Source organism: Cladosporium halotolerans (genome assembly GCF_011745625.1).
Source record: "Cladosporium halotolerans strain TM138-S3 chromosome Unknown Sca5, whole genome shotgun sequence".
NCBI classification, from domain to species: Eukaryota; Fungi; Ascomycota; class Dothideomycetes; order Cladosporiales; family Cladosporiaceae; genus Cladosporium; species Cladosporium halotolerans.
Genome location: NW_027191456.1, coordinates 500,943 through 514,811, shown reverse-complemented (window position 1 = coordinate 514,811; position 13,869 = coordinate 500,943). Strand labels below are relative to the sequence as shown.

General features: G+C 57.4%; 5 protein-coding genes across 5 annotated transcripts; 3 read left to right on the top strand and 2 right to left on the bottom strand.

The window, feature by feature from the left end:
* Positions 1 to 262: 262 nt before the first annotated feature.
* On the top strand, positions 263 to 1,466 carry WHR41_02079 (uncharacterized protein; the record flags this gene model as incomplete). The annotated part of the gene is made up of 2 exons (XM_069370685.1): positions 263 to 974; positions 1,028 to 1,466. Exons 1-2 carry the CDS (start codon positions 820 to 822, stop codon positions 1,464 to 1,466), a joined length of 594 nt encoding a protein of 197 aa, XP_069232109.1. The 5' UTR covers positions 263 to 819.
* Positions 1,467 to 1,824: 358 nt separating this feature from the next.
* WHR41_02078 (uncharacterized protein) lies at positions 1,825 to 2,124 on the top strand (the record flags this gene model as incomplete). The annotated part of the gene is made up of 1 exon (XM_069370684.1): positions 1,825 to 2,124. The coding sequence occupies one exon, from the start codon at positions 1,825 to 1,827 to the stop codon at positions 2,122 to 2,124; it is 300 nt and encodes a 99-aa protein (XP_069232110.1).
* A 1,070-nt stretch (positions 2,125 to 3,194) lies between these two features.
* Positions 3,195 to 5,245, bottom strand: WHR41_02077 (uncharacterized protein). Its single transcript, XM_069370683.1, has 5 exons — positions 4,868 to 5,245; positions 4,511 to 4,772; positions 4,344 to 4,377; positions 3,975 to 4,273; positions 3,195 to 3,915 (listed from the first exon to the last, which is right to left on the bottom strand). The coding sequence occupies exons 2-5, from the start codon at positions 4,529 to 4,531 to the stop codon at positions 3,460 to 3,462; spliced, it is 810 nt and encodes a 269-aa protein (XP_069232103.1). The 5' UTR covers positions 4,532 to 4,772; positions 4,868 to 5,245; the 3' UTR covers positions 3,195 to 3,459.
* A 1,754-nt stretch (positions 5,246 to 6,999) lies between these two features.
* On the bottom strand, positions 7,000 to 10,452 carry WHR41_02076 (uncharacterized protein). Its single transcript, XM_069370682.1, has 3 exons — positions 10,230 to 10,452; positions 7,558 to 10,179; positions 7,000 to 7,497 (listed from the first exon to the last, which is right to left on the bottom strand). The coding sequence occupies exons 1-3, from the start codon at positions 10,276 to 10,278 to the stop codon at positions 7,328 to 7,330; spliced, it is 2,841 nt and encodes a 946-aa protein (XP_069232104.1). The 5' UTR covers positions 10,279 to 10,452; the 3' UTR covers positions 7,000 to 7,327.
* A 1,088-nt stretch (positions 10,453 to 11,540) lies between these two features.
* On the top strand, positions 11,541 to 13,467 carry WHR41_02075 (uncharacterized protein; the record flags this gene model as incomplete). Its single annotated transcript, XM_069370681.1, has 3 exons — positions 11,541 to 13,180; positions 13,245 to 13,283; positions 13,344 to 13,467. The coding sequence occupies 3 exons, from the start codon at positions 11,541 to 11,543 to the stop codon at positions 13,465 to 13,467; spliced, it is 1,803 nt and encodes a 600-aa protein (XP_069232101.1).
* Between the last annotated feature and the right edge of the window lie 402 nt (positions 13,468 to 13,869).

Sequence of the window (13,869 nt, the reverse complement as noted above, 5' to 3'; positions counted from 1 at the left end):
ATGACCGTGATGGGTGGCCGAGGCTCAGCGAGCTTGATGAGCTTCGGGAGGGGCGAGACAAAGCAGGCGGAAGAGACTCCAGCGACTCCACGCGCCAGATGGCAGCAGCAGGGCAGCAGGGCCACTCGCGCCACCCGCTCACCACACGTTCAGCAGGCCGCAACGCTCGTCATCCGCCCAGCGCGCGGCGTGGCGGCGTCATTCGGACCCCGGCGCCTTATCGCGTGGAGACCGACCGCAGACCCCGACGGCTGCCAGCTCCACCTCCACCTCCACCTCCGTCAACACGCCCTGAGCGCGCAGGCAGGTGGTCCCTCTTTGTTTGTAGCAACGGTGGGCTGCTCCTTTGTTGCCTCAACCATCCAGGTAACCATCGCTGCCTTATTACTGTCAACCCATCCTACTTCCCGCGTCTCTTCACGCTCTCTTCCAGCCGCGAAACACTCCCAAAGCTTGTCTTATCTGCGCCACCTGCCTCAGCCCGGCTACCAACAGTCATACCGGCCTCAGTCACGGCCCTTGCCTTGTTGAGACTCCGCACCTGCCAGTCACGCGTCGCGGTGATTGTGTCATCCCATCCTTTGTTCTGCCCTCTGCCTCTGCCTACCACTCCCCTCTACCTATTGAAGCCACTTCCCCCCTCCTCCTAGGAAACGCTTCCATTTCAACCAGGCTCCACCCATATCAACAGCCTCCTCGGCGCAGATCAGACACCGAGACCAGACCCCAACTGATCGACATCGTCACCGACAAACGACGACAACGTTCTCTACCCCACCACTACATAAACACACACTGTACAACCCTGCAAACGCGACCATGTCCGCCGACCAGACTTCCTCCACCTCCGACCTCCGCAGCGCCGCCCAAGACTACAAACGCGACGCCGCCCGCAAGCACAAGTGGAGCATGGGCGCCATGGAGACCCGCGGCCGCGGCGTAGGCAACCCTCGGCCTCTGCGTCCCTCCGACACGTAAGAACTCCCTTCCACCATCCCATACCAACCCACCTAACCAACCCATACAGACACAAGCCCGCCCCCCGTATCGAATGGACCCACCCCAACAAACAAATCTCCGCCGCCCGCCTCGCGCGCAAGCAAGACATGCTCGAAGGCACGACGAGCGACGAAGCCTCCTCCTCCTCCTCGCCCAACTCCGCCTCCGACTACAGCGACGACACCACCCCCTCACTCTCCTCCGCCGACGCCGACATCGCCTACTCCTTCGACGCCGCCCGCGGTCCCACGCAGGGCAGCCAGATCTTCAACGTCGCGCTCGCGCGCGCCGTCGAGAAGTTCGAGGAGCGTGAGACCGTCAAGCTCGTGAGGGCCGAGTACGACGTGCTCGACGGCGAGGGGGAATCGTTGGCCACGGCCAGTCCGGCGGGCAAGGGCAAGGCTAAAGCGCGCGGGATGGGCGCGACGAGGGTGCCGGATGCGGATGAGGATTACGAGTTTGTCTGAACGAAGGATGTCGATTTGGTTTAGTTGTTGATATACGGACTCGGCTTGCACTTGATGGCGTTGGTTTCCGCGTTCGACGACGATCGTTGATATAATCCTGCTTCGTCCTTTTCGTTGGTTTGGGCCGGTGGGTACATTTTTCTTCCCCTGTTACACGGCGTTCATAGCATGGTTCGTGAGAAGAACCCCCGGCGGCCGGCGCGCGTTCTTCGATGACATGAGCTGCTGGATACCCTGAGACTGTTTCGACGTCTTGCTGTCTGTACTTTTTTGATTCTATCCATCGATCATTCTTCCTAGCTCGCGGATTTGCGAACAGGAAAGGCACTCTTTTGGCCTTCTTTTTCGATACTACACGATGACGAATCCAAACGAGAACCACATCTACCCCATTCTCCAAGAAGAAAATAAAGAACTTCCGATCAGCTCAGTGCAAATGCTCCCCCTCCCCAAAAGGCTCCCAGGCATCGACCGGATCGTCGAGCGGGACGTCTTCCATCTCGCCATCGCCATCGTCATCAGCATCCCCATCCCCATCCCCATCCGCACCCAAATCAGCACCTGCGACCGCCGGTGGCAGTGGCGGCGCTCGCTGCTCCTCCCGCGCCTCACCCGCAGAAAGCACCGCCCTCTCAGCTCCAGCTCCTCCCTCCCCTAACAAACGCGCACTAGCAATCCACCCCCCCAACCTCCCCCTCACCAACCCCTCCACCCCTCCCCTCGCCCCCACAACCCCCACCGCCGCCTCCAAATACGCCCCCGCCAGCGCCGCAGCCCTCAGCACGCCGCGCGAAGCGCCCTCGATCGGGCCCGGCGGCGGCGGGCGAGCGGGGCGCTGCGCGGAGAGGTCCTGTGCACACACACATCACGTCAGCGGTCGTTTTCTCGAATCGATAGGGAGGGCAGAACGGATACGGACTTCCGGGACGTCGAGCGCGTACGCGGAGACTTCGGTCCAGGCTTCGGAGGGGTGGCCGATGGGCGCGAAGAGGTCTTCGTCCGGGTCGGGGTCTTCGCCGGGCGCTGTGGGGGATGATGCTGAGGCTGCTACTTCTGCTGGGACAGGGGGAAAGCCGAGGGAGGTGGAAAGGGAGGCGCGGAGGTCGCGGGTGCGGAATTCGAGGTACGCCGCGAGGCGGGTGAGTTCGTCGCGGGCGGTGGTGGGGGGTTGGGTGGGTGGCTGCGGCTGCTGCTGCGACTGCGGCTGCTGCTGCGACTGCGGCTGCTGCTGCGACTGTTGTGGGGCCATTGTGAAGATTGTGGGTGTTGGTGGGATTGTCGGTCGTGTGGTCCTTTTGGTAGCGGGGACGGGAGGAGAGGATGAGGGTGTGGTTAGGGAGTCGCGGTGTTGATTGATTTTGGATGCGAGTGCTGTGTTGACATTGCCGATTGCAAAATGTGTGTTCACATGCTTTCTACGGTCGGCGGTGACTGTATTGGCGGTCGCGCGAGTGTGAGTGACGTAGCGAGCAAGCGTAGATTTATTTAGGGATAGAGCCTGCAGGAGCAAGAAGCCGCCGGCGCAGCGGCTTTTGTGAGGTCCAGGCACCGACGCGATGGTAACGTTTGGGTGCCAAGCGCTTGAAAGCTGCTGACTTCACTTCTGCGGCCGAGGCAGGCTGGAGTGATGCCTGATGTGCGGACTGCGAGCATGGAGGGCGCGATGGAGGTACTAAATGAGAGCAGACGTCACGGTTTTGGATGATGGGCCAGTGGACTGACGAAGCGTAAGCGAGAATGAAGAGCCAATATGCATACTGTAAGGTACAAACCCAAATGGTATGCGGGTCCTATCTCTGCGCTTGGAAGCCTTCCCTTGAGCAGGCGCGACAATATTCCATTCTCCCTTGGAATGGAGTGCACCCACCACTTCAATGAACGCCGACCTCTTCCTTGACCTGTCGATGGGTTCAGCCCAGATGAACGCCGTTGAAAGCCTGCAAACGCGCAGTACTGTAACACGGATCCTAGCAGACAAGATGATTTCCGCTCGTCATCTTGGCGCAGGTTTGCTATCTGCACTATGTGCAGCTTCTCCCTCAGCGTAAGTCCGATGGGGTGCAGACTCGCCTGTCGTGCCATAGCCAGGGTAGCGTTGGCGTAGCTGATCAATATGGTCACTCCATGACGCACCGGAAGCGCCATCCTCACGCTGAGTTACGGAGGCACCATCTGGATTTGGTGGTGATAGTGCAGTGTGGCGATGCGCTCCATGGCTATGTTCATGCTCAGCGCCATCAGAATGCGCGGCGCGAGCCTTGGATTGCGGCGCAGAAGACGGTGGTTCCCTGCCGTGTTCCAGAAGCTGCGATTGGAGGCCGAGAATGTATTCTCGCAACTGGTGATTTTCCTCCTGTAGGCTGCGGAAGTTGGTCTCCATCGATTCAAACTGTTTGACCTTCTCCTCCAGTTCTCGTATGTAACCCTCCTTCCTCTGGCGAAAAGCCCGCTGATGTCCGTTAGCGGCCGTGTAACTGTGCTAAGAAGGTTAAGTTCAAGTGAACGTACCTGCGCCGCGCGATTCTGGGCCGCACGCTTGCTAGTCGATAGCTCACGTTTGCTCTTTCGTGCCTCTGCGCTTAAGCTATCATCGCCGGTGTTATCGTTGGACATGGCTCTGTACGAGCCTTGCTGTCCACCTGCGATGTTCGACTCTGAAAGAAGTCGAGGACTAGCAGAGCCGGATGTCTGATTCTGTCTGTCAGAGACTTCGTCTTGAGTAGATGACTGTGATGGATAGGATTGCAATGGTGTATCCGAGGGTTTCGGGCCGAAAAAGCGATCTCTTATCTCCTTCACCTTTTGATCTAGGGAGGTGTTGGGTCAGCATGCGTAATCAATTAATCTTGATATTTGACTGTATTGCCAACTACTGACTGTAGTCTCCCGAATCAATGTCCCTGGTTGGTTCCTACATGGCACGATGTCAGCAAAAGCAAGAGCGAGGTGTGGATTCCCTAAAATAGCAGCATAGCAAACTTGCCACAACATGATTCCAATTCAGAGTGGCAATTGTGCGAAACGCGCTGAGAGTTTGAGCTTACCTGAGCAGCGGCGTGTTGCATCGTGATCAGGTTGCGCTACGTTCGAGGTAGATTGTCCCGGCCGCAGAATCAGACTTCACGTAAGCCACCAAACGACTCGTGTTATATCGCGATCCTCCTTTCTATTCCTCCTCCTCTTGTTTGGCACAATGACAGCGATCCGGTTAAGCGCCCGCGGATTGCGCGTGAGGGCGAGTTTCAAGGGTAATGCGGTGGATGCGTTCTCGGAACAGGCGCATGCGGTGGAGGTCGCGACATGTGCCTGCATGCAATGAGCGCGTCAGTAATGGTCGCGTGGCACCGCCAGTCCGGCGAGTTGAGACGGACATTCTGGGGGCAGAAGACATATCAACTTACAAGATGAGTAACGTGCTGCACCACCTGAGGTCGAGCTGGGGACTGCTGAGGCTTATGTCATCGGCGGAGGTAGAGGCGCCAAGTTGAAGCAGGTCGGGGATGTGGGTCGCCTCACGGACGGGGGGCAAGGGAACGCGCCGGCAGGGCAGCGAGTTCCGTTCGCCGAAGGTGGAGTGGAGTGGTGCTCTCACGATCTCACGAAACCCACCGAGGCTCTTCTCGATGGTACATCCACCCTGCGCCTAAGACGTGTATATATGTCGCTGATGGCTCCGAGGAGACCTGCTCGATACTCGCATCAGCTGGTACACACACGCTCAGCTTCCATCCCGTACATCCTTGCGCTTCCGCTCCAGCGGCCGCTCATCCGACGCATCCGGCTCGCACACGAAGCCCCAACTCCAGATTAATAAGCAGCAGAGAGCTCTCTTTGGGATCCCAGGCCGAGGAAGGGCTATCATGCTGCCCGCCGGAATGGAATGGTAAAGCGATGAGGGCACGGATGAGCCAGCCGGCGTCGCAGCCTTCGATCGCATCCTGTCCACAGCAGCCTTTTGGGTTGCGGAGGTGAAGTGTGCGACGTGTCATCTTACCGTTCGGTAGTGGACAAGGCATTCTGCTACTCAAGAGAGAAACGCGCCTGGGGTCTGGTAGAAAGCAACTGCCGTTTTCGTCGGTCGTTCCCTCCGCCAATCGCCAAGCTCTCAGATACTGCGTAGTAACACCCGCAAATACTGGCGATATCATTGGTAGCACCAACACGACGGCACACTGGAAACTCAATGGATGGAGAACTCTGACTGCCTCTTATGACTCATGCTGAAGACCATAAATACTGCTTAAGACAGGTCAAGCTACCCAGGACCTCTTCACTGCGGCCACTAACATTTTCCACGATCCGCATGTTATAGCAATGCGGGCTGATGAATCGCCGGGACTTCCGGCTCATCACTCAAGAATCTCCAGACGACGCGCGGTCCATCGTGGATCTCCAACTCTGACTGTGAGAAACTCGTCAGACTTTGTGTGGCCGACTTGTGCAGAGCTCAATCGGATCCTTCGCACACCGGCTCCAGTCTGTCGTGTTGTGCGTGTTGAAATTGTTCACTCAGGCAGACATCCCTACAGTAATATCAGCTCGCCGCAGTACCCGCTACAAGCGCAAAGAAGCTAGGGCATGGCAGGTACACAAGCGAGACGTACAGCCGGCTCCTCCAACTCACGGATAATCTCGATACCAGTCTTCTCCCAACGATGAATATCCGGACATGATCAATGCCATGAATCTGACGGCGTAACAAACACGCCATTCCATCTTTCGTAACGTGATTACGAGGTCTTGCGGCATCTCCTGACCAAACTGCATTAATCTGCCAGACGTAGTGTCACGCGCGCATACATTCGTACGACAGGATCTCGATGAAGAACACGGCAACCTCCGTCGTATCAATGAGGGCTTTCAGGTCACCGGATAGAACTGACTGGTCATTATTTCATCTCATTGCTAGTGTCACCATGCAAAGGATTCTGCGGCACTGGGATCGATTCCTATCTGTTGTGATAGCTCGAAAAGATCTTGAACGATCTTTCAGGCAAGCCGCGTGAATATCATCAGCTTCACCTTGGCTAGTATTTCAGGTGTGGGTAGATTGACTTCTATAATGCGGTTGAGCAGCACAGGGATAAACTCCTTCACTGTTGTAGAAAAGGACATCCTGGCGCTGATTGCCATTCTCGGAACGGCACGCGCCTGCCCGGGTAATATCTCCCCTCCTCGTGCTCACCTCATTCTTTGTGAGAAGCTGACCACTCTCGAGCATACACTGACCATCTATGTTGTGCTACGGCGTAAGACGGCGGATTCTGTGCGGATAGCAGGCAGGCCTTCCTCGTGACCGCAAAATCATGGAACCTCGCGCGTACGTATCATCAGGTGATCTATCTTGCTCGCCACTTGCATCCAAATCAAGATTATTATTCCCTCGGTCCGTCTGTGCAAGTGCCATCACTGGGACCGGACCGCTTGATGCAACATTTTTGTAAGACCAGAAAAGATGACTCAGCACTCCATGTCATTCACATTACGTTAGCAGCTACACAACCCTCTATCCCCATTACAGCACGCAACTCGATCTAGGAAAATCGTAACACAATCTCGCATTCAGCAGCACGTAATGTATGTACTCCCAACCGCATCGCGCATCAAGCAGCTTTACACATCCCAGCGTGATGACCATACTGACAAAAAAAGAATAACCCCTGGTATAAACAATCTGCGGCTTCCACGTAGAGCTCGACGAAAGGAACGAACAAACGCCCCCGAAAAATACATCCCAGAAGCAAGAAGAAAAAAAAGGAAGGGTATCGCCAGAACTCCCGTGTCCCAAAAGCAAGCGAGTCTTCCCCAAACTGTACATCTCACACGCGTCAATCTCAACACGAGTAGGCCGCTCAGCATGCTCAGCAATTCTTCAAATAATTGCTCGGCACCAGCCCCGGCCGCCCGTTCTTGCCCACGACCTCCGCCTCCCACCATCCGTCGTCCTGCAGGCGCAAGACGGCAAGAATGTCGCCCTTGCTGAACGACAGCTCCTCGGGGATCGCGGCCTGGTACATGTACATCGCGCGCGCTGTGAACACAGTTAGCTCAACATCTCAAATAACGAGGGCCCACTGGAAATGGCACTTACAGTAGTGAATAATCGGCCTCCCGTCCTTCGTCATCTGCCGCCCCGCGCCCTGGCTCTGGCTCCTGTTGCGCGTCGCCAGCTGCTGGCTGCTCCAGCCCCCGCCCGCGGCGCCGTCGCCGTAGTACGAGCTCTGCGGGCGCGCGGCGCGCTGCTGTCCGCCGCCGGCGTAAGGGTCGCCTCCGCCCGGCGCGAGCTGGAGCGCCATCGCGCCGCTGGGGTCGCCGCGGCTGCTGGGCGGGCGGCTGCCGGCGCCCATGGAGCTGCCGGGGCGCGCGTAGGCTGGGTTCGGGGACGCGGCGCGCGGGGCCTGCGCCTGGTAGCCTGGGGAGTTGCCGCGGGAGGCGTAGCCGGTGTAGTTGGGTTGGGGTTTGATGGGGCTCACGGAACCGGCGCGGGAGCGGGCTTGAGGGGGCGCGCCGTAGGTGTTGGGCGAGGCGGCGCTGAAGGAGGGGCGGTGGTCGCCGTTGAAGGAGGGGCGGGGGCTGGTGCTGCGGAGGGGGGCGGGGACGGGGGAGGTCGCGCGGTTGATTTCGCTGCCGCGGCTGCCTTGGCCGGCGCGGGAGACGGGGCGAGATGGGCTGGCGCCTGGGCCAGGGCCGCCGCCGGCGTTGAACATGTCGCGCTTCTGCGAGACGTAGCGCTCGGTGGTCTTCTGCATGTCTCTGCTGGTGTGGGCTGGCTGGGGTGCGCCGAGGCGGCTCACGGGAGGGTGGTCGTATGCTGGAGGCGGCGTGTTGCGCAGTCCATTGCCTGCGTAAGGCGTAGGGACAGCGCCGACAGGAGCGCCACGAGCATCGGTGGGAGGAGCGGGGGTGGACATTCCATAGTGTCTGTCTGCGCTCTGACGAACAGACGCCTGCTTGGCGACACCCTTGAGCTCGGCAAGGGCTTGTGCGATCGGGTCTTGTCCTGGCTGAGCACCTTTGCCAGGAGCTGCCTTACCACGCGCATCCGGAGACGCGACGTCGAAGACATTGTCGCCGATGCCGAGTTGATAGTTCGGCGCATTGGGGTCAGCCTCAGGGGTAGGAGATGGCTGCTTCGGCTGCCATGTGTTTGCCCTGTTGCCAGCACCAAATGCGGGCTTGACTGGACTGGTAGATGCACTTTCAGTTCCACGGTGGCCTGCAGGTGCCCAGGAGTTACGGTTCGTCGGGGGTGCAGCGGAGTTGGAGCGCTCCTTGTTCTTCAAGCTTCTGCGGCGGAACGGAGAGTTGAAGAACCCACTCTTCTTCTTCTGCACGGGCTTCTCCTCTGGCTCGTTGGACATGTCGGACATGCCGGAGAGTGCCGATCCGTTGAAACTCTTGACGGGCGATTGCTGTCCACTCATCAGTTCCATGTCAGAAACAGACGTGGGGTTGGTGTAGTCGCTGTGTTGCTCCTGGCTGCCGTTGCTCGAAGCTCGCACTGGAGAACGGTTCGAGCGTACGGACGGCGGCCGGCAGAACTGGGTCATGCCATCCGTTGGGTACGGGTTGTGAGCGATTTGGGCCACGTCGCCGTATGGGTTGTGCTGAGAGGACATGGAAGGATTGAGTGGCGGCACTCCTCCAGGGAAGCCCTTGGCGCTGCCTGTCGATGCTCGTCCGTCAAACATGTCGATAGATGCGCGGCCCTTCGGAATGCCCATTTCTTCACGCAAGCTGGAGTCAGGATCGTGGTGAGACTCGAACGTGCTGGGTTGCGGTGAGGAGCTTCTGAAGGTCGGGTTCATGGTGCGCTGGAACTGGGCCACGGAGTAGCTGCCGTCGTCTGAGTCGGCCGTAGAGACGTTGTCATCAACATCACCGCGGCAGAAGTTGATGTACTTGGGCGGATCCGGAATCTCCTGGCCGGTGCCGAAGTCCTGAATGAAATTGGTGATGTCCTTCTCCACGTCGCAGTCTTCCAGGCTTAGGCGGATTTTCTCGCAGCTTTGGTCGTCGCTGACGCAGACTGTGGATGAAATGTTGGCGAAACTCCAGAGACTGCTCTTGAAGAAGTCGACGCGCTCCTCTTCCAAGTCCTGAAACTTGTCGCAAGCAGCCTTCCATTCGCGGTTCCAGCGTCCAGTAGTCTCCTCAAGGACCTTCACGGCCATTTCGTACTCGTTGCTGTTCGAGCTCATCTGAGCTTGCGTCTTCTCAAGCTTGGCCTTATTCTTACGCTCTTCTTGTCCCATGACCATGTGGCCTTGCGCCAAGTAGCCTTTGATCTTGAGGCAATCCTGCTCGAATCGGTCTCTTGTCTTGTTGACGGCCATCGTCTGTGAGTTCTTCGTCTTGAGCAGCTTCTCGATGCCGCCCTGGACCATTTTCCGTCGCTCCTTGATTCCGCCGCAGTGTGTCGCCAGAGGGTCCTCGAGCTCGGTCTTCATCTGCTGTGCGATCATGCCGTGTTGTTTACCCATGGCATCTGTCTCCGCCTTGAGGACGTCCATGCTCATGCGGAGCGTTCCACCTTCTGTCGATCCGAGCGGCTTCTTCGCCAGGTTCATTAACTTCTTGGCATAGTCGGCTTCTATGGCTGCTCTTGCGGTGTAGAAGGCGTGCAGCTCGTCGCCCGCGATTTTGGCATTGTGGAGTCGTGTGAGGAGGGGAGTGACACCTGCGTCGTCTTTGCCCCAGAAGTTGTTGGCGACTGTGACTAGGTCAGCACTTGCACAGAAGATGCGGCGAAGACTCTCTTACAAGACAATGTGACTGTAGGGGCTTCCGAGCCCGCCACTGTGGGTGGCATGGTGCCGCCGAGTGAGTGTGTACGCTCGTCTGAACAATTATGATGGCGGTGTTTATGTTGTTGTAGCGATGCGAATGTGCGCGCAGCGAGCGAGTGAGCTGGGCACTTGTTGCGCGTGAAAGATGCTAAGTGAGATACAACTGCTTGCGATATCGCGAGAGCAGGTTGCGTCCAGGGCGGGTCGTCGTCATGCTTGTGCTGGGGTCGGCATTGTTGTGCCGCTGTTCCTGGGGAACTCGTTCACCCAGCAACGCCGCAGCCACCCAACACGGGCCGGGCGGCTCGTCGCCCGTCCACTCCCAGAGTTAAAGGCGTTGGCGTCAGCTCAATCGTCTCGCCGTTACAACACGCGCTGCGCCTCACGGAGATTACTGCTCGCTATTCGTCGTCTCATCCTTCGCGCGCACTCTCTTCATTCACTCTGCAGCGGCGCCAGGCTTTCAACCGCCTCGTCATGTCGCGCGTTTGGCGAGCCGGGTCTCGGCTGACCGCGCAGTACTAGAGCGCCTCATTCGTCCCATGTTGTGAGCAGGCAGGCGAGAAGTCTGTCGCAGGGACGACAGAGACTAGATGGTCCCTTTGTAGCAGTTGGAGATTAGCAAAATCTCCATTCTACCGACCATCGCTGACTACGCAAGCTGTGTCTCACGTCAGAGCGCCGCAACAGGAGCACCAGAGCTAGCCTGCGGACCGTCTGCTGCGGTAAGGCAGCAAGTTGGAATGCACTGCCGCGTCCAATCGATATGCCGACATTGCGCCTTCATCTGGGAAACGCATGGACTACATTGTAAGAATCTCTGTCTGAGATGTTGAAGATGTCCTTGGTATCACGGCACGCCTTGAAGATGCAGTCCAAGCATGGCTGGTGACAACTGACAGTGGTGTACCACGCGCATCTATCAACTCACTTAGGAATAAAATCTGCCGCCTTTTTGTGGCTTATTCTCTAGGGCCGGTGAGTCTCTCAGCGTGTAACTTTTCGCTTGTCGAGCTTGCACTGCGCGCAGTCATTCACCGTCCAATAAGCCGGACGCAATTGTCCTACACCATACCATGCCTTAGGACGTATCGGAAAGCTGCTTTGCCTCGTACAGTCCATGCGCTCCGCCTGACTTGGGGTACCGCACACCGTGGGCTTTTTGACATGCAGCTGCCGTCGCTGCTCTTCGCCACCTTGCTTCATTTTTCGCTTTGAAATTGTCCTTCTTACTTTTCCTAAGTACCCAATCTTACCCTGGGCTGAGCCCTGCGGCCTCGCTATTATGTCGTTCCTTAAGAACTTGCGTGCGAAGATGCGCTCAGGTGGACCGTCAGACGCCGATAAGGACGCAGTGAAACCAGGGAGGAGCCAGGTTTACGGAGCGATTCGCAACCGATGTTTCGTCAGCGACTTCGAACATGACTTTGATTGGCAATTCAATGAGTCCGACAATGATCTTGACTACGCCTTCAACTCCTCTTCGCGATCATCTCTGGATATTTCAGCCAGCGCAGGGCGAGGAATCGACCGTGGAATCTCCGAGGCCTCTCCACTGGAGCCCCCTCCATCGTACGGCGCTACTCACGATACCATTATCAAGCAATGTAGAGACATTGACGCCCGTATTGACACGCTTCTGAATGCTAAGGACTGGCCTTCAGATCACGCTATGAAGTCAGTCAGAGAGGCTCTCAAGAAAAGGACCGCACTTCACAAACAGTTATACACCTTCGAGCGCCAGGGGGAACGGTCTTTCCTCGCCGGCTTGAGTAGAAATATCGTTGATGCGGATACTTCGCCATCGACTCCTCCACCACGGGATCCAGTAGAGGGCGACTCAAGGATTACCAATTCTCTAGCGCGGACACACGAAGCACATCGTACGCTTCCAACACGATTCGGCATGAATTTCAATAGACTGCGTACAGGAGGCTTCGTCAGCTACGAGACACTTGATCGGGCTCATCGCTTCCGCACAGAACAGTCCCTTGCTTTCAGCGGGCGGCCTGCCGAACAGAGCTCGGCCTACCCTTTGCATTCTAATAGCCAGTCTAGGAATCCTGTCACTGGATCCTCGAGTCGTCGTGGTCTTAGCCGATGCAATGCGCAGCGTGCGCGAAATGTATCTCAAAGGCGCGGTCGTCTTTCGAACGACTGTCAAGACACGAAAGAACTCGACATCGAAACTCGAAGTTCACATCTCCAGGCAGACAGCGGCGTTAGTCTATCAGACTCGTCGAATAGTCCAGAGGGCAGAGGCAAAGGCAAATCGAAAGCTACGCGTCAATACAACAACAGTCAAATCTTGTCCGACCTCCTATCAATCGACAGCAACCCCCTAACCCCCACTAGCGACTACCAATGGTTCCGCGACTGTACCGTCTGTGCCGAGAGCAAAACCGCCCTCGACTTCCCTTCCGACGCCCCTTCCCTCTCCTGCACGCATCAGGTCCAAACCTGCCGCGACTGCCTCTCCGCCTGGCTCGCCTCCGAACTAGCCGACAAAGGCCACCGCGCCCTCTCCTGCCCCCAATGCTCCGCGGCCCTCTCGCACTCCGAAATCCAGCGCGCCGCTTCCTCCGACGCCTTCGCGCAGTACGACCGCCTCACCGCGCACGACGTCCTCGCCAACCTCCCGGACTTCGCCTGGTGTCTTGCGCCCGGCTGCGGCAGCGGGCAGGTCAACATCGATTTCACGCACGAGGATTTTATGCGTTGCGCGGCATGCGGCTACCAGCAGTGTCTGCGGCACAGGATGCCCTGGCACCAGGGGGAGACGTGCGAGCAGTACGATTATAGGATTAGTGGGCGGAAGGCGAAGGACGAGGAGAAGAAGACGCAGGCGGCGCTGAACAAGTTCTCGAAGCTATGTCCGGGCCAGGATTGTGGGTGGAGGATTGAGAAGATCGATGGGTGTGATCAGTGAGTAAACCTTACGAGAGCATGTCGTCCTGAGGTTGTGGAAGCGCTAACACATCGCGCGCAGCATGACGTGCCGGAAATGTCGCCATCAGTTCTGCTGGGCGTAAGTCAACCTATCATGCTCCTGTCTCGACATTTTGGGAGTCAGACTGACAGTTCTCAGATGCCTTGCCCCACAGAAAGAAATCAAGAAAAACGGCGACAAAGCTCACAATGTCGGTTGCAAGTACCGCGTAGCGGTCGAGACAACCACTACACGGCCCACGTGGCCTTTCAATATGCATTGAGCGTTGAACACATACTGTATCAATCGATCCTATCGATCTCAAGTGCCCGTTCGTTGTCGAAGGAATTAATTCAATGCGCAACATGATCGAAAGATGCAACTACGTAGAATGCGTTGTGAATGTATTGTATTGTACGGACGAGACTGGATGGGAAGCCGTGAAGTGCCAGTCCCTAAAAGTTTAAGCATTTTTGAACTCGATAGCATGCGCGAGCCCGTTCTAGATCCGGCGTCCGAAGCTCTGTGCTCGTACTGTAGCTCTCTGTAAGAGAAGCCGAGAGCGGACCATCGAGATCGCGTCAATCCAGCCGACTTGCATCATTTGATACTTTTGAGGATTCTCGTAGAAAAGATCGATCAAACGAGTCCTCCATGAGTCAACGCGCTCGAAACCCCTCCTTGA

Bases quoted from the DNA above. Each gene is read 5' to 3' on its own strand.
- WHR41_02077 (XM_069370683.1), bottom strand. From the start codon at position 4,531: ATGCAACACGCCGCTGCTCAG. The intron at 4,378-4,510 runs GTAAGCTCAAAC...CGTGCCATGTAG, and splicing joins TGCAACACGCCGCTGCTCAG to GAACCAACCAGGGACATTGA. The intron at 4,274-4,343 runs GTCAGTAGTTGG...ACACCTCCCTAG, and splicing joins CATTGATTCGGGAGACTACA to ATCAAAAGGTGAAGGAGATA.
- WHR41_02076 (XM_069370682.1), bottom strand. From the start codon at position 10,278: ATGCCACCCACAGTGGCGGGCTCGGAAGCCCCTACAGTCACATTGTCT. The intron at 10,180-10,229 runs GTAAGAGAGTCT...ACCTAGTCACAG, and splicing joins CCCTACAGTCACATTGTCTT to TCGCCAACAACTTCTGGGGC. The intron at 7,498-7,557 runs GTAAGTGCCATT...CTGTGTTCACAG, and splicing joins GAGGCCGATTATTCACTACT to CGCGCGCGATGTACATGTAC.